Source organism: Aythya ferina (assembly GCF_964211825.1).
Source record: "Aythya ferina genome assembly, chromosome: 11".
NCBI classification, from domain to species: domain Eukaryota; kingdom Metazoa; phylum Chordata; class Aves; order Anseriformes; family Anatidae; genus Aythya; species Aythya ferina.
Genome location: NC_140307.1, coordinates 6,239,086 through 6,263,287, shown reverse-complemented (window position 1 = coordinate 6,263,287; position 24,202 = coordinate 6,239,086). Strand labels below are relative to the sequence as shown.

General features: G+C 45.6%; 1 protein-coding gene across 1 annotated transcript; it reads left to right on the top strand.

The window, feature by feature from the left end:
- The first annotated feature begins 57 nt into the window (after positions 1 to 57).
- LOC311442498 (uncharacterized protein) lies at positions 58 to 24,202 on the top strand. Its single transcript, XM_084531784.1, has 7 exons — positions 58 to 69; positions 999 to 1,066; positions 2,467 to 2,504; positions 5,374 to 5,455; positions 20,532 to 20,643; positions 21,499 to 21,600; positions 23,389 to 24,202. The coding sequence occupies exons 2-7, from the start codon at positions 1,025 to 1,027 to the stop codon at positions 23,460 to 23,462; spliced, it is 450 nt and encodes a 149-aa protein (XP_084387910.1). The 5' UTR covers positions 58 to 69; positions 999 to 1,024; the 3' UTR covers positions 23,463 to 24,202.

The following is a 24,202-nucleotide window of genomic DNA, read 5'->3' as shown; positions in this document are numbered from 1 at the left end:
GATGAGGCAGAGGTTTGTCCGGGTAGGCTGGGCACTGAGGGACAGCATGGACATCGTGTGACTGTAGAGGTAAGGAGCTGGAAAACCCCCTGTTGGGGGATGGGAACCAGTTCCAAAAGGCTTCTGCTCCCCCAGTGCTTACAAGACAGGAGCAAGTATGGACATGTGGGATCTAGCTCCGTCTCTCCCTTTTGTCTCCGTGAAAATCGTACCTTCTCCAACCCTCCTGATGCTTAAAGCAAGGAGTTGGTTTTTTTTAATTTTTTTCCCCTGAAGTGCCTGAACACCTGAGGCTGAAAATCCTGTTCTCACCTCAGCCTCCCCTTCTTGTTCCCATAGCACTGTGCTTGCAGGCATCTCGGGGTGCCTGGAGCAGCTGGGGTCTGGATGCGGTAGCGAGGTCCCTCTGAAGGGACCGTGCTGGGTCCTGCTCCCTGGTCAGGGAGCGACCTGCTGGCTAAGGCTCTTCTACAGGGAACATGTCAGTCCCCATAAACCCAGGTAGGACTGATGGTGTCTCCTCTGGTCATCATCTTTGGGGTAAGAAGTTACTACCTTTGGCATTCATAATTTTGTCCAGTGAAAACTATCCTCTGGGGTATTCCAAACATTACTGTGAGCATTGTATGGCTGGGCATGGGGTCTTTGCACCCACCCTGCCCTTGTCAGTCTTTTCTACACTTGCTCTCCTTGCTGGGGCAGAAAGGAGGAAGGTGTGAAACTGGCTTTGTGAACCTTGAGGTAGATGTGGGCACCACGCTGGGGTGCCTGGCCTGCCTCTGTTAGCAGGAGGAAAGCAGCAAGGGATGGAGAGCGTGACTTGTTCCCCTCAGTGCATTAACCCATCCCTCTGCTTTTCAGGTTGTATGTTCTGGGGTGGGGGCGAGGGGGGACAAACAGCCAAAAGTGGCCCTCGGGGGAAACGGGACACCTGTGGTGGAAGCAGCTTTCAGATCCTAGCCATTGCCTGGTGTTTTTTTCTTCACATTTTTCTCCAGGTCTCTTTTCTGTCAAGCCCAGAAAAATGGTATTTAATCTGCAGCTTGAGTGCACAGATGGAATAAATGTATGCATACCTGCACCTTTGAATGGGGTTAGGTATTTGTCGGGGGGGCAGAAATGTTTCTGTGGGCTTGGATAAGGGTCTCGCATTTTATGCAAAGGAGGAACATAGTTTCATAGCTATCTATTACAGATGTAGCAGCTGGTCTTATTAGACTTGCTTGTATCCTGAACGAGCTGTTGCAATCAAAATGTGGCTTTATAGTCTGAAAGAGTCCAGCCTGTGGAGCACAGGAGCTGTGTGGATTGCCCACAGTGGCAACGGGTGCTGAGATAACTTCCCTGACACCCAGCTCGTGCACTTAGCAGCTGAGCAGCTGCCTCTCTCTGATTAACACAGAGATCTCCGTCCTAAGCCAACATTGACAAACAGATATCCCGTATGGAAGGATACGAAGGTGATCTTTCCTGGAAGAAATGCTCCCGAACAGTTTTATTGACAGAGGTGGAAATAGAAATGGGAATTATTGACTCCCTGTTCAATATGTAATCAGCAGATTCACCTGCTGAAAGATACCAGTAGGGAAGTCAGTGGGTACTTTATGATATTTTAGTGGTTTGTTTCCAATATTTCTAGTCATAGCCTTTCAAATCTCAAGCTTCAAAAAATCCTTGGTTGAGTACTAACAATGCAGTCTGGTGTTCTAAGTTTCAGAGCTGTTACAAATCCTTTGAAAAATTAGAACAAGGACTTTAAATGTGCAAATCTACAGTCAGGAGCCCGGATTTAAGCATCTGGGTTTGCATACTTGGTTTTTACTACCTACAGCTTCAGAAAGTGGAAAACTACTATGTTGATCACTACTATTAATTAATCCAAGCTCTTTGGAGGCAGTTTGTTTTGTTATAAATCAGTCATTAATTTAATTCTATTTATTTCACTTTGTTATAAAACTATGCTATTTTTCTGTACGTTAACAGAGCAAAACTTTCTTTGGCACTGCTATTTTCTGAGTGCCCCACAGCTAGCAGCAGTCAGATTTGTTTATTTTTTCCATTTTAAAGTGTTTTTTTGGTTAAGTCCAATTCTTGCCCAGTTTCTTTTGTCTGGCTCTAGAATTTTTAAGGTCCCATTGCTTCTGGGCACAGGGTTCAAAAGGGCTTTGGGAAGAGCAGGTTTACATCCTGAACTTTGGAGCAAGTGTTACAGGCCCCAATTTGCAAACAAGGAACCACGACGCTAATTATTTTGGTTGCTTATTTATGTCCTGATGCCGTAATCCAATTAAAATCACTGCCGTTACTTGTAGGTGGCATGCTTCCTCCTTTGGATTTCGGGAGGTGTAAACACCACGGGCAGCTTGTGTGGGAGATCCTGCTTTTGTGATGGGGAAATTCTCTTTGGAAAATTCAACTTGGAAATTCACTTCTGTATTTTTTTTTTTTTTTTTTTTTTTTTTTCAGAGACTCTCTCAGGCCTCGAGCAGTGGAGATTTAAGATGGTAAATATTGTAAAACCTTGTAATAACTCTTATATCGTAACTCAATTTTAATGATACTGGCTGAACGAGGCCTTGAATTACCACCAACTTCTGAGCAACTTGTTAAGAGGAAGCGCACCCACATATGCTGGGACAAACACGTTAGCAAAAAATATAGTTCTGGGCTTAAAAAAAAACAACAAACACAACATCTTTCAAGCGGTTTCTTTAGAACTTGTCTTTAAATATCTGTGGGAAGTTGGCGTAATGATTTAAAGTCAGCCTGGAAAGTCGCGCACCACTTGTGGGTCCGAACAGTGAAATTAGCAGTAACGCACACGCTGGGCTACGAGACAGATATTGCCTTAATGAAAGGCACAGCAGTGACACCGCGTGAACTTCGTGTTTAGCCAGTGACGTCTGCGCTTCACGAGAGCCCAGGGGAGGCAATTAGGAGGGCTGCAGAAAGAGGGAATAATTTTACCTGTCAGGTTTATAAGTGGGCAGCTTTTCGTGTGTGTGTGTGTGCATGTGTACGCATATTTGCATGTGTGTGAAAGATCCAGAAAGTAATGAAACAGAGAGGCTTGGCGGGGACTGTCAAGCCTGTGGTTAGAGGTGGGGAAGCAGCTATTTCCAAACCCACAAGATTTATTTGTGGAGCTGGTGGGGGGTGAAGTTAGCAGACTTTAGCCTTCAGGGCTTTCATCTGCTTTAAATTCAGTTTAAAAAAAAAAAAAAAAAAAAGGCAAGCTAATTGTGACAGCGAGCAGGTAAGTTACCACATATGTCTTACGGATGATTTCATTGTATTTGTATTTAAAGTTCTGATTTTTTCTCTTCCTGATTTCTTAGAATGTGACTGGGGAGTGGTAGGTGGAGGAGGCTCCTAATTCAACACGTGCAGCTTGTGGGTCTCAGGTTAATTTAGGTCAGCACTGAGATATAGCACAGTACAAAGAACAGTGTAGTTCTGCCCAGAGTTAACCTGGCAAATGGGAACTTTCAGGACATAAATGATGCTAAGCTGTACAAAAAAAAAAAAGCTGTACAAAAATGGTCCTTGCTCCAGGAGCTTGAAAACACCAGAAACGCAGTGCAAAGCACTCCTGCATGTGCAGGAAGATTTGGCTGAAGTCTGATCCTAGCCTTGTGGTCACCCCGGTCTTCAGCTGGTGCTAAGCCCCAGATCTTTCATCTCTGGTTTGGGGAGGTGTGGTTCTACAGTTTCATCCCCAGGGCACATAAAACTGCTGAGGGAGAATGAGAGCACAGAGCAGCAAAATACTGGGTCCAAAGAGTCGTTTCAGCGTCAAGTTCTTAATGGTGTTCTGTTTTCTCCTAGGGACGTTTGCAGGGTGATCCTTGCCCAGGCACAACCAAGATTGTAACCTTGCCTGTGCCACCCAAGCCCCTACCCCAGGCACTGGGGATGATTTCAAAGCAGGGGCCAAACATCCCAGGAACATGGCTCTGGTGCCCTGAGACAACCAGCAGTGATGGGACCAGGTGCGGTTGTTTCCATCGCCCACCTGGGTGCCTGCTGTGCCAGCAGTTACTGGCACATAGCTGCTGGCAGCATGAAAACAAACCCATCTTCCAGCACTGCTTTCATCTAAGACACTACTGTGACTTGGAGGCAGTTATTTTTGGTGGAATATGTATGAACTAGAGCTCAAAAACTTGGCTTGAGCCAAGGGCAGAGGTGGAAGATGCCTCACTTAGCCTGAAGAATTCTTTTGACAGACACGTTGTTGCCACATGGCTTGGCTGGAAAAAAAAAAAAAAAAGTTGTACCTTTCTTGCAAATGGAAAAAGAAATCACTGAAATCCTACTGCAGGAACAGCAAGTTGTCTCTTGATCACATTTTTGGGTTTAAAACCCATTTGTAGTCCATCAACGAGGAGAAAATCCGAAGCTGATTCACACTTGTTGATGGAAAAAAAATAAATCACGTTAGATCTAAACCAATCTCCTGTGAGTCATGGCTTTTTAAAGGCCGGGGACTGATGCTGAGGCTGTTAGCAATGCTTGGTGCTTATCTGTGAGTGGTGAGGTGGTGGCAGGGAGGGGTTTTGTGGTGTCTTTCCAAAGGCCTGATCATTTGGCTGCCTAATTTGGGAAGCGGGACTATCACCGACTCGCTCTTATCACCCTTTCAGCAAGGCAGATAGCAGCCAGCACATTACTCACCGTTACCCCACGGATATCTCTTTTTCTGAGTACGTGTTATAAAAAGGGACAGCTGAAACCGTGAAGCCTCTCAGCGCTGGCTGGAGCCACCTCTGGCTGGCTGGGGACGGACTTGTCCTTGTCACCTGCCCTGGAGGATGAGCGCAGCACCTCGATGGCTCTGCCCCGTTGGCACTCAATTAACCACTTCTGGGGATTAAAGGGTGGGGAGAAGATAAGCTGTGCTGCAGACAAGTCCCCTAACTTGCCCAAAAATAATAAGGGGAACTTTATTATAGCTAGGAAATGTAAAAATTAAAAATAAATAAATAAATAAATCTGTTGCTTCCTTCTCCCTGACAGCCAGGTATGGGGAAGGGATTTAACCGCCTACTGGCACTTGCAGCTTTCTCTTCCACATAGGGTTTCAGTGCCCATGTGTGTAATTCATTCCCATTTTGCAGATGGAAAATAGACCTGTAGAGTTCAGAGGTGCCTCCAGCTTTCTGCTGAAAATCCATCCTCCCTGAGCAGTGATGCAGTGAGGGGCGCAGCCTAGCCCACCTTGCACTAATCTGGATTCACCTCTCCATGTGTTCACACGTGCTACACTTCCGTTGGGAGCATGGGCAAGCAGTAAATCTTCCTGTTCTTGCGATAGCTTGCTGTTTTGGTGCTGGATCAAGCCTGAGATCTTGCTCTTGACTGTTCTTCCAGGATAAAAACAAGAGTTTGCAGAAGATGGGCTGAAGATTTCACTGTAGTTCTGGAGGATGCACAAAACTCCTTTCCAGCAAAGGTAAACTTCCTTTTGGTGTCACAGGGGTGGTGAGGGAAGGAAAAGGTGGGATGGGAAATGACAAAGAAGTCTTAGGGTTGCCCAGGGCTCTGGTACCTGGTACTAGGCTTGTTTATGGTGTGACAAATACAGAGAATACATTGCATAGATGCTCCTGGATCATTTTACAGCAGAATTCCTGCTTTAGCCTGCAGAGATGTTGTGGAGGTGAGAAAACCTGAAGAGCTGTGGGTAGAACAGTGAGGTTGGCTTGGCAGGGGGGGTGCAGGAGGTTGCACTTGCTCGTCATGATGCTGGACACACTGACTGCTGTTACTGGGAAGCAGCTGCTGCTTCCTTTGATCACCCTTAAATCTGTCCCGGTGCAAACTGTCCTCCTAGCAGGAATCCACTCGTTTGTGTGCACACATGTAAAGGGGAGCAGGGACAGGATGGGAGTAGTGTTCATGCACAGCAGTCAAGAAGGATCAAAGTTTGGCAGTTTTCATTGCACAAAAGGGTTAGTGATGCTGAAGTCTTTCTTGACTGATTCCAGCTGAACTCAAAACATTTAAACCTTTTTAATCCTCACTTCTGAATTACAGCTTAGACACTCAGGGTTTCGTGGCTTTTTTGGAGGTTCTCCCCTCATCCCAAGCATATAGCAAGGCACCCCTGAGTACTACACAGTGCGTGTTGCATGTTGAGCACAATGTTCATTTTGCAGGCTCTCTTTGGTTGTTTGCCTCCGTTGCTGACCGTGGTGGGAATTCATGGGAATCCTCATTAGGAAGGAAGCAAACATGAAGTGGCTGAGGATGTAAAATCTCATTTCCCTTTTTGATTTGGGGAAGTTGAACCCAATTTGCACCTCACCCCTCCAAGGAGACCCCATAACCTTCCTGCGCTGCTCTTCTGCAATCTTCCCACCTTGGCTGTTTGCTTATCTTCTCACCAAAGGCTGGAAGGTTCCTTCATGCTTCCCAGTACGTGGGCTTCAGTGACAACATATCCGTAGTGGTGCTAGATATGAAGGCACTATTTCATTTTTTTGGCCTTGTTTGCATTATTTTTGGTTTGTATATTTGGGCTTGGCATAAAACCCAATGGAGAGGCTCTCATTTAGTCAAGGCCGTTTCTGCATTCATTGCAGATGAGCATGGTGCTCCTGGGAGCCAGTTTTATTCCGGGCTTTGCCAGTGATTCATTTCTGGACGCTGCCTGAGTGATTCCCTGTGGGCCTCAGTTTCCTGTTCTGTAAAATGGAGATAATACCCGTTTACAGCCCAGGGCTGCTTTGAAGCCCTTACAAACTAATCTGATGTGTTTGGATGAAAGTTTCTATAAAGCAGATTAAAAAAGCATGCAGCTCTCATTCAGGGGCTTGTATGAAGTGATGGGGACTGTTGAATTCCTCCCCGGGATGAATGTGTCTGTGTCGAGCACTCAGACAATGCTGAACACTGCAGCAATATTCGTGTAACTTTTCTAAAAGCATCCACTGTTGGTGCCCATGGCAGGGCTTGCTGCTATTCATTCTTTTTGTTTATTTTATGTAAATCCTTTTTCCTTCTCATTGAAAACACAAACAAAAAAGGGGATGACAAAAAAAAAAAAAAAAAAAAAAAAAGATTTTTTCCCTGTAAGCCCCATAAAATCGATTCATCCCGACGGAGTTTTTAACAGTGCCAACCCTCTGCCTGTCCATCTGATTTTAAAAAGAAACTCTCCGCTTTCTCCCGACTGTCATATTACGGGGGAAAACATGAAAGCAGAAATGAAAGAGGTGCAGAATTGTTGTCCCCTTGCTTTTCTCCCCCGGCTCCCTTTATGTGCGCCCTCCCAGCCCCCTCCACCTCCCTCCCTCCTGCTCTGCCTCAGTTCCCATTGAAATGTCAAATGCAGCAGTTGTCTGCAAGTGAAAGAGGGGCTCCCTGGTGGGAACGGTCTGCCCTTCTAACCTGGAGGCCTCGGCTCTTCTCTTCTCCCTTTTTGGTGTTTCCCATCCCACTTTCTCAGCAGATGTTGTGTGGCTGTAAAGGAATGAGTTTCTTTTCACCTGGCCATGTGAATGGGCTGGCACAGAAACTTATTCTCTCAGACTCTGGCAACAGCTTACACAGAAAGAGATTGTTTCTAAAAGTAGTCTTTTTTTTTTTTTTTTTCTTTCTTTCCCTCTTTTTTTTTTTTTTTTCCTTTTTTCTTTCTTTTTTTTTTTTTAGAAGAAGATAGGGAGAAAAAAGGCGGGGAGAGAAACTGGCTGTATTTTAAGCTTCCTCCTTGGGTGCCAAAGGAGCCCTTAGAGTTTTGTTGCTGCTACTTTTGTTCCTTTTATAGCTCTGATTCAAGCCGCTGGGCTTTCAGCTCCCCTTTTGTCTTAGCCCCTCTTTTCCCAAGCAGTTGACATGAGAATGGCTGCAGCAAGATGGTGGAGGTTCACCCAGGAGCATTGCCCTTGGTTTCGTCCAGGGCTGCAGTTTTTGACTCTCTCAGTAGCTGATTTGTGGAAGTTCGCAAGCGTGTGACATTTCACATGCTTTCTGCGGGAAAAAATATTTACTTTTAGAAGGGTTCTGCCTGAAAATATGTAACAGTGTGGTGCAAAAATGCTCAAACTCTATCCCAGTGTTGGTTTTTGTGTCACTCAAATATTTGAGATAGGAGGAGCACGTTGAAAGTGGAAGAAATAGAGGGTGGGTGAGCTTTCACACTTTGTCCCTATTTTAGCGTCCTCAAAACTTAATGTTGCTCATTGTCCCCGGTAGCCCGCTTTTTCTCCCTTCATCACAAGTTCAGGCATCTAGCGTTGGTCAACAGCAGAGAAGTTATGAAGAAGAGATGCTTGGCAACCCTGTGCAGAGGTTTTTGGCCCATGTTTTTCTGTGTTTATTTGCTCAGAGCCCAGCTCTTTCTACTCAGGCTCGGTGGATATTCAGGAGCAAACTCCATACCTGGGATCACGGATCATTTGGTCTTTTCCTGCCCCGATGAGACAAATGCACATGCTGCTGGTCCTGAAGAATGGGGTTGTCGTTTACTGATTTAATGAGTAAATAATGAGCTATTCTGAAAATACTGTAGGGATGTTATGCCAGTGCTTCTCTCTGGGTATTTATACACATTTTAACTCCAGTTGTTTTTTTGTTGTGTGTGTGTGTGGTTTTTTAAAAATCTGAAGTTTATTTTTACAGTGGTGCTTGGAAGGCTGTAAATGATCCACAAGGAATTAACAGACAAAAGTCCCTGGCACTGCTCCACCCTATTGAAGGCAATGGCAAATCTCCCATTTACTTCAGTGGAAGTAACAAGTAAGGCCTGTGAGAGTAAAAAATTAATCATTTTTATGATCAGGATATCTTTCTAAGTCTTGGTCTTTGTACTTTATCTGACTGAGGTGTTTGGTGCTCGCGTGACAAAGAAGGGCATAAACAAATCACAAACATCTCAGGTGAAATACGGATTCATAAAAGGCAAATTCATAAATCTGAAAGCTGTGGGTAAGCCTTGCTATTCAGACAATATTTTGGAAACCTGGACTCAAGTTCTGTTAACAAAAAATGCAGTTGGTGTGTTTGAGAGGTTGACCTGACTCTCCATCGATCATGTAGTTAGCAATTGTTTGAGAGCATTTCATCTTTCCTGTTTGTAAAAAGCGCAGTTTTTGGAGATGCGGGACTGGAGGAGTTTAGAATTGAACCTTCTGCCTGGACAAGTGAACATGAACAAATCCCTTGCAAAATCTAACCAGGAGGAGATGGTTCACCCCCAGCCAGAAATCCTGTGTATGCTGTGCTTGGGGTTAGAAGTTTGTAGAAGCATTTTTCTCTGTCTGTTCTGGCATGTCTGATCTGTTACTCTGTTAAATAATAGGATGGTGTAAGTAACTCAGAGGTACACTGCTTATGTAGCCTGCTCTGTCAGTGGGTTCCAAATGACTTCATGAAGGAAACAAATATCGTTATCTTACATCTCAGATGGGAACCTGAGGCTCTCTAGCAGGGCCAAATTCACAAGGATAGGGTTCAGCCCTTTCCTAAGTCTTAGTCTAGCATCTTATCCCCTGTCTTTTAAAAGCTTTATCCCTAAAATGTGTCTTGAGCTAAGGGCTCTGTATTGTAAAGTTTTCCTATTGATTCCTTCCCTGGAGTTTATGCCTTTTGGAGGAGATGGGGCATTGCTAATTGCTTCAGCTGTTCTTGACTGTTACAGGGCACTTGAGCAGAACTGTGCGGCCTGAGCATTTGTGCTTTGTAAAATAACCCCTCGGCCCTGCAGAATGGAAGGATTAACAAGTTTAGCCTTCTTGATTTGTTTTGAATTATTCTCTGCACCATACTCGTCTAGGGCACAGTGTAGCTGAAGGTAAGGCAAGGCTGTCGCTAGACTAGCTGAAGATGAGTGCCATGGAAATAAAGAGCTTTTGTCCCTCTCCAAGCAGTGACACTGACTGAAATAAAGGACATCTGGGTAGGAAATAGCAAGCTGCTTCCAGGGAGCATCCATGGTGTACCTCAGCTTGCCATGAATGCTGCCCGTGCTAGGCAACGAGCGGAGGGAGCTGCAGGCAGCCGTGAGCCAGGCCAAAAAGAGAGAAAGAGAAAAGAGTAACCCTGAGAAAAAGGGGTGCGCTCTTCCCAACCATGCTCTGGGTTGGAAGTCTTTTTATTCTTGCCTTTTGTCGCGTTTTTCCCCCTTCTTTTTCACAGCCCAGCAGTGGGTCTCAGTGCTGGGGGAGCGTTGGGTGGCCATGTCCCCCTGTCCTGCCCTGCCTGACCTTCAGGTGGGCTCAGGGCTACTCGTAGTGGGGCTGCAGCGGGTCTGGAGGGTGAGCTGTCCAATTTGTCCCAACAAATTTCTCTGGGCAATATTTTGAAGAAGGCAGTGGTGGACGGAGGTGAAGTAGCTTTCCCAAGATTATAGGAGAAGTCAGTGACAGAGGGAAGAATTAAACATGGCTTTCCTCTGCCCATCTTACCCTCATTTCTGTGCCATCTTTTTTTCCTCACTTGCTGTGGAAATGCATGAAATTGCAATTAAAATCAGAGGGTGAAAGACAACAAAAAAGGAGGTGTGTGTGGGGTGTATAAACGGCTTTGGATGAGTGCTGGGGGTCACTGCCAAGCCCGTGAAATGGAGCAGGACAGGGCAATGGGGCTGGAAAGGGGGCAATGCTCTTGGGGTGGCTCTGAGGCTGTAAGAAAGTGGGACCAGGAGAGGAGGGCAGGGGAAGAAGCTCCCCTTGGTGATGGTCTCACTGCTTAAACATTTCTTGCTGTCCATTTTGTCTCTGTTTCTCTGGGCTCTCTGAAGAGCTGCTGCCCTGTTCCTTTATTACCATGTGTGGTTCTCCAACAAATCAGCACTCAAAAATTTACTACAATTCTTGATTTAATTAATCCCTATTTCTCTCACATGCCTCCCTCCCATCTTTAAAGGCTGGAGCAATGAGACCCTTCTGAGATCAGGGGTGCTGGAAGCAACCCGAGGCGTCTCGTGCCCTTCAGCACAGGCTGGGGGCTGAAGTGCAGGGGAGGCTGCAGCTGTAGCTCAGGAAGCAGCCTCAAGAGGGAGAGAAGGCTTTCTCTCAGGCTTTTACAACCAACGTTCAAAGAGAAATGCCTTTAGAGAAGAAAAGGCCGGGCTTGCTGGCTGTACAAACACCAGCCCTGCAAATCTGTTCAGTAGCTTTGCTTTCCTTGATGCTCCTCATCTGTTTGATCCTCCCCTTCATTCCTGCTGATGTCTGGGGACTGCCTTCTAAACCTGGGGACTAAAAAGCTGAGGCTGGGATGAGGCATGTCTCCTAAATGATGCAGGTCTGAGTCTCTGCTCCTTGGTCAGAGATGCATCGTCCCTGTGCACGACAGGACAAACAGACTGCAGAGGAGGGGAGCAAGCAGATTTGTTTCTTTGATCTGAAGGATGCCCTGGCACTCTTTGGGTAATGACTGAACAAGACCAGCACAACTGGACAAATGACCAAAATAATAAATAACAAATGGAAAACTCTGCTTCCAGCAACGAGCTGGCTCTTTACAGGCAGTAAGAGGTTTGCAGCACCAGCCCTAGCAGCAGTGTTGAAAGTTGTCCCAAACATGTAAATGAAGCAAAGCTCTAATGACAGGAGGCCAAGCCACCATGAACCCACTGTATCACGCTGTTAATAGGAAGGGGGCCTCAATTAATTAAACTCTTAAAGGGTGATGCAAAACCATCAGAAGAAATTTGTGGTGCACATAAAGACAAAGTGTGTTGCACCATATCTAATTGCCAGAATAATTATTTTCTGCTATGCAAATTACCAGGAGCAAATTCACTGCAGTACATTTATGTGTATTTAATTATCATCAAGAGCTGGAGTTGAGGGACTAGATTTAATATGTTTGTAATGAAATAGCCAGAATATGTGTGTGTGTTTGCAGAGAACTCGTTATTTCACCACAGCTGGATTTGTTTATTTTAAATAAATCATTATGGCAGATACAGTTTTGCATGTTTGCCCATTTGCCGATTTATCATAAAAATTGTGGTTTCAGTTATATGGGTGGTTTCTATCAAACACACATGACCCCTCTTGCTTGCGAGCTGCATGCTTCTGTGTTTTAAGGAGGAGCTCAACTCAAATAAAAGATGTTAGTTCATGTCAAATATAAAAGTAGAGGAGTAGGAGGAATTGGGATGACCATCCTTGAGAAGAAAGCCTGGGTGGGTGTAGGTTTTGTAACGGGCCACGGGTCTCCATGCTTTTGGGATGACAGTTTTAATTCCAGCCTCGCCCATTTGTAAGCCAAAATGGTTCTTGCTGGATGGTTAGTTGGTGGTATACGTAAAGCAAGTCAGTGCTTTTGGTTTCTAGTGAATATTTTATATATTCTCATCCTACCAAAAAGCCACAGAAATGTGTGTGGGATGCAGGAGCACTGCTGCTGGCCCTGACATGGTTCTTCCCCTCTTAAGCTGCAAATTTTCTGGGCAGTGCTGCAATGAAGATGCTGGGATATCAGTTCAACACTGAAGTTATTAGAAAATATTAAAAATGGGAAGAAATACGTTTGCTATTAATTTTTTTATTTTTATCGTTGTCTGTTAATGGAGCTCTTAGAAGGAAACATCTGACTCTTGCGCCAGGGAAAGGCGAGATTTGCAGGGTATTCAGCTCTTTTTCCTGGGAGAGATGTATTTTATTGTCACTTTCAGAGAGCTCAGCAAGCTGAAATTTGCCTTTTGATTGAATCCCATTTATTCTTGTGCTCATTGTGTGTTAAGTGCCTTGATACCACCTCATGTGCAGAAAGTGCATTTGACAAGTGCTAGCACACCACAAAGTGAGGAGGGTACGGTCCTGGACTATTATTTCTGTGGGTCAGTGTAGGTGACCACGTCGCATAGTTCTCAGCAGCGTTGTGTGCGGCGTGATCCTATCGAAATCTCTGGGGATCTGCAGCTCTGGAGATACTGCTTCATGGCAGTTCAAGCTCAGGTCAGGAAGACAGATCATGAAAAGTCTTCTGCCTTGTGTATTTTTTGCTTCCCTTGGTCTAGAAGCAGTAACCTGGATGCAGTCGACTTCTGCCTAACACCCAGCCCATCCCAAAAACGAGCAGAGAGGCTCCCAAGCTGACTGGTTCTCTGCGTGCAGCAGCAGTGCCAGGTGAAAAAGGGGTTGCAATGCAATTAGCAGCACCAGCCATAGCCACAGAGCCGTGCTTGGCACTTTGCTTCCCCTCGTGGATTCAGGCACCAGCTGCACAACACAAAGCAGGGGTAAGGAGGGGACACAAAGGCACTGTGCTGTGACATGGGGGTGGGACAGAGCCAGCTTCTGGTGACATCGCCTGAGCCCCAAGGGTGCCCACTGAACCCTTATTTGCCGTGTCCCTTTGCTGGTTTGTGTATAATTGATGGGCCCTCCAATGTCCTGCCTCCCCCTCCTCACCAGGACATCCTCTTCTGTGTTCGTTTATTTTTTAAATAATTAACAGACTTTGCGACTGCCTGTCTATACATCCCCCTGGAATTCCTCTCCAGCTGCTCTCATCCATCCCCACAGCTCCTCCCTCTCCTCTGCAATGCTCTTTTCCTTTCACTGTGTCTTAAAAGGGTGCCTTTTGTTTCAGCTCTGCCGTGAAGTGAAATCTCTGGGCACATTTTGAACGGAGTTCCCCTCGCTGCTTGATGGTGCCCTGTAATCTTCCTTTGCCTCCTAAGTGCACAGCAGAAGCCATCACTCCTACAGAAACCGATTTGGGTCTGTATAATTCTTGTAACTCTTGTCTGATGGGCACCTTCTGTCCCTCCCCAAAGTGCCTTTATAAACCACTTAGTGTGAAGGGCTTGGTGCAGCTGAGGATGGACCAGGAACACCCTTCTTACCTCCGCCTTGTCCCCTCCTATGCACCCTCCATGTGGCTGGTGGTGGCCACAGCTCGCTGTGGTTTGGCTGACACCTGGGTGGGTGCAGCTGGGGTTTGAGCAACCCAGAACACATCATCTTCTTCCAATGAATCTGCCTTGCTATGGTATGAGTAGTGGAGAAGCCTTAGCACTTCTCCACACCATTGGGAAAATCAGCTTCTGGAGGTGCTGGCTTCAGTCCTGCTGCCACGTTGGGCTCTGTGTGCTTTGTGTAAATCACCAGCAGCAAGAGGAGGTGCTGCTGTCCAGGTGGAAGCAGTGATTTGTGTGTAAAAGCCCTGGGGAAGTGCTGCTCTATGGGCATGTATTTGGGAGTGAGAATTGCTGGGACTATTCTTGTTGAGCCTGGACCTCTTCTCATTGTGAACAGAAGACGATATCAGACTGTTTCTCTTCTGCCCCATGAGGACCAGCTCCTTATGTTAATAACTTTATAAATAACCTCGCTTCCCACCTTCACTTGCCTTGGCTTGCTGCTCCCCAGACCTGCCTCATAATTGACGCTCAGCCTGTGGCAAGGCTGGGGGCTGTGCCGGCAGTGCACGTATTCATGGCATGGCAGGCAGGCAGAGAGGACCCTCCCTGACACCATCACTCACAGCAAGCATCAGATACGCAGCTGGCTTTGATGTGGCTCCTGGGTTTGCAGCCTCAAAAGGGGGAATCTTTGAGCCCCATTTGCTCTGCTCCCTGCACCAGGCATCGCAGCAATGCCATAACGGCCAACAACATTGCTCTTGGTGCAGCAAGGCTGCTCTGAAGGTTGTAATATTTAGGGCTGGGGCAGGGAGGGTGGGAGATAGGGCTGCTGGGGGGCACTTGTCAGGGGATGTTAGCCCTGCAATTAGGAGAAGCTGAGGAGGAGGGAAGGGAAGACAGCAAGAGCGATGCTGCAGCAGGGAGGGCTTTGTGTCAGCAAGCAAAGCTTTTCTGCTCAGTGGGGCTGCTGGGATTTGCTCAGGTCTCCTCCCAGACAAATTAACTCAGTACAACACCTGCTCCTTTACTATGGCCAGGCTAACCCTACTGCAGCCCTGGGCTTTCCTTCTCTCTCTCTCTCTTTTTAATGACATGGATGCAGGCTGTGAACTCTCTTCTCTCGTTTTTATGCTCCCCAACCCACCCTTTCCCATGGAGGGTGAGATCTGCTCCCTCAGAAACATAACTGGGAAAAAAAAAAAAAAAAAAGAACAGTTGAACAGTTGAAAGACTTAGAACAAAACCTCACAACAACAACAACAACAAAAAAAAAAAAAAAAAAAAAGAAAAAACCAACACCAAAAAAACCCAAGCTGGCAAGAGGTGAAGGGTATGTAATTACTATTCCTTATGCAGCCTGCTAAAGTTGCATGTTTTAACCATCTGAGGACAGCAGGGAATTTTCCTTTCCAAGAGTCAAACGTGGGGTTTGCACTTTATTTCTTTACAGGAGGGGTGTGGGGAGAAAGAAGTGGACTTGGTTTTCATTGGGATTAGCTAAAGCTCCTTCCACTTTTATGTTGGCAACACGAGGTTTCGTCAGACCTCTGATCCTGCGCTGAATAAAAATATAGCATTACTGTCAAACTGTAAAAACGGAGGGCTTGAACTTAACTGGATTAAAGTGCATTTGCGACAGCAGTCTTTGCTTAATGGAGCCATGGCGTGTGGGGCTGCTGCTGCACTGCCCGAAGCAGCCATCATCCCCGCCGGGGCATCCAGGGGGTCCTGTTCCCTGCTGCTGACCGGGCAGCCTCTGGCTGGGTGTTCCCAGGGAATATTTCTCTTGATGCTCCATTATCCCATTGCTGCAGTTCTGTGGATTTATCCTTGACGAGGCACTGTTGGCAGCGGGCTCGCTAGTCAGTAGGGTGCACCTCATCTTCATGGAGATGTATGCATGTGCTTTAATTGCAAATAAATGCACTGAGCCGTATTTGCCTGTAGTTTGGTGTTCGCCTTTCCCATATGAATAAACATCCCTGGCTGCTTGTCTTCATACTCTGTGCACTTTGAGAGGGCTCTCACAGCCTGTTTGCCACCGTTGGCTCTTGGTTTGTTGTTTGGACACTTTTCGTGCCAGATTTTGCAGGTTTTCCCCCTTCCCTAGGATGAGGCAGGGTTTTCCTGACCTCCGCTAATGGTCCAATGTATTGTGGGTTTAATGCTATGTTTTATAATGGAGCTTGAAGGCCTGGGAGAACCCACTTGTGCCACGTTGCGTGCTGTGCCTCCCGTCTTGATGAGCGCTTGGATGTATCCCCATATGTCCAGTAATGAGCATGGGCTAATTGCCTAGGCAGATAGAAAAATAGATAGGTAATTTGTAGCTATTTAATTTTACATTAGGCAGAGGGATGTAGGGGCAGAGGCTAATGTTGTTGGCATTTCTTTTCAGGGTTGTTAACCAGATATGCTGCCTCTGGGGCATAACAATACCTCCCTCGGTAGCGCTCTCTAATACTTTTATTACGTTCTTATTAATTTAGCAGTGGCCTAAAGTCTGCGAGGCACCTTCCAAGGCATGATCCCTGCCCTGAGGACCTTACAGACTAATTCCAAGGCATGATACAACCGGGGATTACTCAGTGAGGGCAAGGGCCTAATGGAGTACGAAATGGTTTCTATTAGATAAATGGATAAGGATGAATCAGTGGAAGAGTTAATCACGTCGCTCCCCGTAGGCGCGCGGGGAGAAGCATCTCCTTAGGAGGTCAGCGGCGTGGCTGAGCTCAGCGAGGTCACCCCACGCAGGGAACATGGATGAAGGTTGTCCCTTACCTTCCATCTTCTGTCAGAGCTGAAGCAGAGTGCTGGGGGAGTTTTAGGGGTGAAATCCCAAAGCTGTGCCTTCTTGCCATAGGTTTCAGCTCTCTGGAAGCCAGGAAGCGAGGTTCCAGACAAGAAAGCTCTCTCCAGGAGGCTGGGGAGAAGCCTGGAGGGCAGCAGGAGCTGTGAGAGGCTTTCTGCACTGGGGTGGCCCCAGCACCTGTCCTCCTCATTTGAAGCCTGGAAGCTGCCCAGCACAACCACGGCCGCGGGACAGATGGGGCTGCCGGGCAGCGACAGCTGGGGGGGCAGAGGGCAGCAGGGATGAAAGCGAGATGGGCAGCCCTCCCCGTGCTGCTGAGCCGGTGGGGAACATTTGGTGGCCATGTGGCATCTGGCAGCAGCGCTCGCTTCTCTGGCATTTCCTCTGGTGAAAGGAAAAGCAGAGCAATTTGCTCCCGGGAGGCTGCTCTGCCCCAACCCTTCGGCAGACGCTGCGGCACAGGCCCCCCCCATCAGCCCCCAGCCCAAGGTACACATCGTCTGCCTTGATTTACTCCTTCATTTGTTTATTTTTTAAATTTATTATTTTTTTTTAACTACCGAGAAATAAACTCTCTGCATCACTTACTTTAAAAACTAGTTGCTCTAGCAACTGGATGCGGGGTTTAGAGTGGCTGGCTGCGTCGTCTTGACATCATTGTTTGATTTTCAGTTGCTGGAGCAACAGATTGCTGGGAAGGACCAGCGAGGTCGAGGTTCCTCTTTCTTTCTTCCTCCACGTTGCTTTTCTTTAGGCCTCCAAGCACCATCGCTGGTTTGCCTTTCACTGAAGTCACACACTGTTAACATATGATGGGAAGATGTCAGGCTGTATTAGAAGAAATGGAGGTTAGGTCAAAGGCTTGTTACAATGGGAGAATTCCTACAAAACTGAAGGGAAGAAAAAAAAAAAAAAAAAAAAAAAAGGAGAGAATGAATGAGCCATTATATTTCCCAAGATCAGAGCGTCAGGGAAGACATGGCTCCAGCACACCCAGTGTTAGCCGTTTGCCATGCAGATTTTTTTTGTTGGTTGTTCTGTATCCAAGTTTTTCCAAACCTGAGACACAGCTGGGCTAATAAGCAGGGAATGTAAAATGTCATCAGATATAACTGTATAAGTCAATACCGTAACTCCTTAATTTCCTTTTAATGTAACATTACACTTATATCTGATATTTTTCTCTGATATTTTTTTGCCTTTCCCTGTGTCATCTCTGGCCAGAAAATAGCCATTTAATCCACCCCAGAAAGCCTTCTTCTGCAGTGTGGTACATGGGACAGCGATTTACCTAATTATTTTTTTCCTTAAAGTTAGATATTCCCCATGCTGATCATTCAGGGCTCTCAAGAGGGTGGTGGGAGGATGTTGCCATCTCAGAAGCACCAATGTCACCTCCTACCAGGAGCATGGAGGGATTGTGTCCCCGGCGGGACAAGGGTATCCCAAAGATGACATGCTGAGAGTTCAGTAAGCAGTATAATGTCCTTAATGGAAATGCTCACAGACAGGAATGCTTAACTCCATTTTTCTGGGCTGAGACTTTCTCCTTTGTCTTTTTGCGCTGTGTGGAGGCTAGCAGTTTTCTGGGCCTGGCTGAGCTCTCTGGATGAACAAAAGCCATGTTCCTGCATGAAGCTCATTGTGAGATTTGGCTGGGTTTCCTCTCCGTCAGTGTTTGCAGAGCTTAAGGTGACAACAGCTACAGGCTTTTTTGGTGATGCTGAATTTGCAGTTCTCTGGGTCTGAGTTTTAAATTTTGTCCTGGCATGAGGCTGACCAGGCGTGGTGTGAAGGCCAGAACAAGGGGGAGGCTGGAGGCAGGGTGATGCATGTACTGGAATACAGTTTTGGCGTTGTGCACTAAAATAGCAAGAAATGGGATGTCAAAGGAGGGCCTTTTTTTTTTTTTTTTTTTTTTTTTCCTCCAAACATTTTATGCTTCAAACCTAAATGATAAACCACTGCTCTTTCAGGAGGCTGAATGTGTCCCTGATTACCTGACAAAATAGCCATACGTTTTCAGTTTATATTAGTAGATGTAGAGTGGCCTTAAGGGATGCTGTTGGATGGAATGGGATAAGTGAAATGTAAAATGCAGTCTTTAACGTAAATGTAACTGGAAATTAAAAGTAAACTTTGAAAACAAAATAAGAGGAATAGTACTAAAAAAAAAAAAAAAAAAAAAAAAAAGAAAGAAAAATGTTGATGTGAAGATAATGGAAACTGTCATTAAAAGTTACTTAAAAATGTGAGCTTTTGTTCTGAGAACTCCTCCTAATGTGTCTGACCATCCAGCTCATTCCAAATTTCCATAATATATATGTATGAAGTGCAAACTTTTTCACAATGAAGTTATGGTTTCAGTGTTACACCCTCGCTGCCCACAAAATACACAGACTTCAAATTAACAAATATACATGCCTCAAAGTCTACACAATGCCGGCCACAAATATGCATGCAGGAATGCTGGTTGCTAGAGTTTGGAGTCGGCTATTAGCGAACAGTTGTATGGTGTTCAGATAATTTGTTCCTAAATGCCACACACGTACCACATGGTTCAGATGTGGTTAGGGGAGCCATAAAATAGGATTTCAAACTGGTTCTGTCCTTGCTCTTAAACCCAGAGCTCAGCTAGGGCTCAGATGTATCGCAGGCGTCCTCAGTTTGGGATATTGTGACTAGCTGGGTTTTGTGGAGGCTAAAAGACACCGGTGCAGCTGCTTATTAGAGAATATGTGCACGTGCCAGCCTGCAGTGAAATGTACTTGAAATAACCTATGCTATATGCCTCTATGAGGATGATGGCCCTGATGATTTAGCTATTTCTGTTCCAGCTTGAATTATTCATGTATTTGAAAACACTCATGAATTATTTGTGTTTTCACTAAATATATAATTTAAAAACCCAAATCCTTCCGATGAAATACAGAAATGAAATTTTTTGGTCATTAGTGCTGGTGCTCGGAGCTGCTGCCCCCCCTCGGAAGACCCCTCAGCAGTAGACTCGCTGGGAGCTGCGCTGCCAGGGCACATGGAGGTCTTGGGCGCTAGCAGCGCTGCCGACCGGGGACCCCTGATTCAGCAAGAAAGAGGAAGAGACTTGGATCTAATCCTCAGCTTGTCTGTTTTTCTTGTGAGTAGGGGCTTTTTGAGAATGGTGACTGTTTTGCATGTGCAGATTTAGGCTTTAAGAGTCTGCTTTTGTGGCCTTCATTCCATGAGCTTCTGCATCTGGATTTAAGGTGCCCAAAGAAAGGGCATGGTCCTTGCCTTACAAAGTCCTGACCCAGTATAACCGCCAGGCTGCTTCAAATACACTCGAGTATTTTGGAGACGTAACTTTATCCTGGCAGCCTCTATGCAGTGTCCAGTCCTGTCCATCATCTTCAGCCTGACAGAAGATGGGCCACCAGCTTACAACTGGAGCACATCACATCATGTGTTCGGGCTAATTTAACAAAAATGCCTTTGTGCTTGATCCAGATCAAATTCGTCCTGCCACGAAATCTGGGAGTACAGATGTGATATTAATAGATGTGGAAGCGCAGCCTCGGCCTCCTCCCCTCCCCAAACATCTGCAGCAGAGAGGGAGGCCGGCAATAGGAGGAGGAATCCTGCAGGGACAGCGGTTCTGCTCTCGTTTAACTGTGTGAGCTTCCCAGCCCTTGCATTAATTTTGAAGAAAGCACTTTGGCATAACTGACAGAAAATCTGGTCCCTTTACCTCAAGGGATTAGTTCCTTCCAGGGGAAGTTTGAATAGCTGCACTCTAATAAAGCATCTTAACATAAGATGTCGTTTTTCTCATTTTTTTCCCCCCTTGCAACTCTCTCATTGCATTAGGACTGCTCTGCACTGATTTATTAGTAGCTGTTTAACCTCTTTTAGCTGTGGATCGAGCCAGAAGGATCTGGCTGCCTGAGAGGCCTTGCTTTCACCTGGATGCAACCTTGCCATCAAGTTCATCCCTGCAGTGCCCAGCAGCAACCACTGAACCCTGGTAAAAATCATTCCTTCTGTTCCATTGCTTCTGAGAGACCAAGACATATGCTTTTTCCTGCTTAAAATATATATATATTTATATGTATATATACATATATATATATTTATGTAAAATTGACTCACAGTTTTCCGTCCTGTTCCCCATTCTTTTATTTTTTTATTTTTTTTTTATGTTGTATTGACTTTATGGTCCACTAGAAATCTTTCACTTCCATGGCTTCTGTCATAAGAATTGAGTCCTCCCCCCCCAGCTATTAGTTGATTAACGTGCTCTCACGTACCCTATAGCAGCGACCTCTTATGCTGAGTGCTTGGTGCTTGCGTGTGTGCGCATGTGAGTGAATGTGTGTGTGTGTGTGTGCACTCAACAAAAGCCTTTTTTCTCTTCATCTCTGTACTCTGGGACCGAGGCCAAGTTGTGATTGTAATAATGTAATCTCTTCTGAATACTTGAAGTGATGGGAAAAAAAAAAAAAAAAAAGAAATTTTTGAAAATGAAATAGATTAATCTATACAGCTAGAGGGGGGAAATCATGCATTTTAATTAGCTCCTGAGAGTAATTTTCCTTAAAGTAGTATAAGCCAGGTGTGCAAAAGTATTCTCCTGCCTTGAGAGTCTAGCTTGCCTTTCTGGAGTCCTTGGAGGAGATGGTGGCAAGCGACGAGTTCCTTCAGGATGCTTCTCTTGAAGGGCTTGAACATAAGGCAACTGGACAGGACCTGATTTTGTGAGGCTGCAGTGGGCCTGGAGAAATGTTTTGTTCCTTCACGTAGATGTTTATGGGCTGGCTGTATGAGTCTGGTCTTTGCCTCTTTGTGCCAGGAGTGTAGCACAAATCTCTCACCTTTGCAGGCTCTCCAGCCTCCTCTCCCAGATCTGCAGCCCTCCGCAAAGGACACAGGATTTCAGTGAAAGTGCTGCTTTGCCTCACTCTGAATTTTATATCCCAGCTAGGTATACTGATTTTTTTTTTTTTTAACTTCCTTTTCAATCAGTCACTTTGGCATCATTATGGCTTGGGTTGCTCTTTTCTGAAGTCTGTTTTAATTCTTTACCTTTGTATTTTAGCAGCGAGTTGCCTTGAATTTACAGTTCCTGTTCAATTCCTCTAAGAATAGCACCTAGGTTTCCTCCTCTGCAGCTGCAAACAAGGTTTAAAAGCTTTTGGGATTTCTTGGCAGCTAATAACTCCCAGACTTCAGCATAGTTCATTTTCGAAATGTTTCTCATGCTTCAATCTGGACAGCGTTATGCAGGTCAGGGAATCCTGTCAGACTGGGGGCCAGGGGAGGATGTTCCTTCAAAAGCTTTTTTGGCAAATTAAAAAAAAAAAAAAAAGCCAAAAGGACCTTTAGGAATACTGCTTAATATCATTTCCATCCAAAATAGGAAAAGCACCTGTAACTGATGCCAAGCACAGGACAAAATAAATAAAAAATCCCCAAGCAAAGACCTCCAACTGGAAATATTTCCTAAATGATCTCACTGAGAATCCCGTAAGTGGCTGGATCAGCTTTGGGGTGAGAGAGATACGGGCCTGAACTCCTTACTAAAAGACAAGAAAAAGCTTCAGAAAACAAAAAAAAAAGAGCCAAACACAGATGCAAGCTGTTAGGGCCGCTAGGATTTTTTTTGTTCCTGATTGAGCCCGTTCGACGTTTACGTCGGGACGCTGGGACGCAGTACAACTTGTGGTGGGCAAACAGGTCCAGAAAGCATCATGAAACTATGCATGTAGCTTTCATCCTGTGCCCACACTGGTGCAGAGGCAGGCCCCTTAGGGTGAATATTGTCTTTATAGGCTGGGTATCAGTACCAGAGATGGGGAACGGGGTTGAACTGAACAGCAGGGGACTTGTTTCATGTTGTCCTGGCCTTAGGCAGCTCACCCAGCTGTGCTGCACTAAAAGTGCACATGTTTGGTGTGTTGCCCCACAAGGATAGACGCTTTTAGACTTTTGCCATCACAGAGATTCCTGAAATCTCCCTGAACAACCTGCAAGGTGCTAGCCCCACCAAATTCATTGCCAAGGCAGGCTTTCTCTTTAATTGTGACTGGATCTTTGCCCACACTTGACCTGGAGTCAGATACTGTCTTTGCTTTTTAATGATGCATTGGCAATTAGTATTTATTTTAGATTTAATCAGCAAGTGCATGTCAGCTAATATCAATAATTATGATTGTGCTGTCAGGGAGGAAGGAGATTAAACTTTAGAAGGTCACATCAAAACTCTGAATCTGATCGCAGTGTAAGTCCTAGGCAAGGCTGATGGCAATAACAAGGGAAAGGTACTTAGCAGGTTTAGAGGCACGAGCCAGAGAAAAACAGACAAGATTTTTCTGTGTAGTTGGGCCAAATTGAGTCACTAGGAGACACATTTGGATGTCATATTTTTTTGCTTAGAAAAAAAACACCTGTTTGAAGCTTGATCTGTGCTGTCCAGAATTTCTGTGACTTGTGCTCTGCTTCTCTTCTGCTCTTCTGAATGTTATCCATTCAGAGGGGTTAAGCTGGAAGTACCTTAAGAAGTGAAATCCAGCAGACCTTGCTTCCAGCTACACTGAAAATATTGCAGGGCAGTTTTCCTGATGCATTTCTTGCTGAGAATAAGAAATGTAAACCAACTGAGCCGCTCAGATCAGATGTTTCCAACCTGTGAACTGCAAATGAATTTGAGAGGCCTCCCTCCTGTTTTAACAGCCAGGAAAGAGAGCCCTGAAATCTTTCTTTTCCATTGCAGCATATGATGATGAGATAGAAAAGACTGAGACCTGCCAAAACAAATCCTCGTTGAAAGCCTGCTTGGAGCTTTAGAAATGATTTGAAGAACTTATCTGAGTTGAATTAGCTTGCTTAATCACAGCGACACTTTGGCTGAAGACATTCCCTCGTCACGGATGCACTGCAGGCTGCGTGGTGTAATTCAGAGACAGGGACTGGATGAGAACAGCGAGTCCCCGCATTCGTACCGCCGTCTGAACACCCTCAGCTTGCCAGACCGATGCGTTTCATCAAAGCGGACTTCTCTGTCACAGTGTAATAGCTGACAGCGAGGTGTGAGCCTGTAGCTGCAAGTGTATTTAGAAGAGAAAGTAATGCATTTGCCATATGGTAGAAATCGATGTCTGGTAATAGATGTTTCATATATTCCAAGAACATCATTTGCTCTGAATGAAAATTCATACTCTTTAACTCTTTTTTAGCTGGCAGCCTGCTTTTCAAGGCAAGGTCTTGGCTAATTCTGCTTTGTGCAGGATGGTTCTACTTTGCCTGAGGTCTCAGTGCCTCTGTGCTGAGCGCTGCAGCCTTCCTCTGCCAGTGCCCTCCATGGCTTCAGCTTCATGTTGCCTTCATCCATGGTGCCCAGGGAGCTAAAGGTGTAGAGCGAGGCTTTGTCACAGGCTCAGAGCACTCCAGGACTGTGCCCATTTCATCCAATGCTTATTTGGAAGAAGCAGAGACATTACAGCATTATTGCATAACTCAATATTTCAGTGGGTTTGGAGTTTCATGTCCTGATGTTTCATTTAAAAAAAAAAAATTTTGTTTTAAAA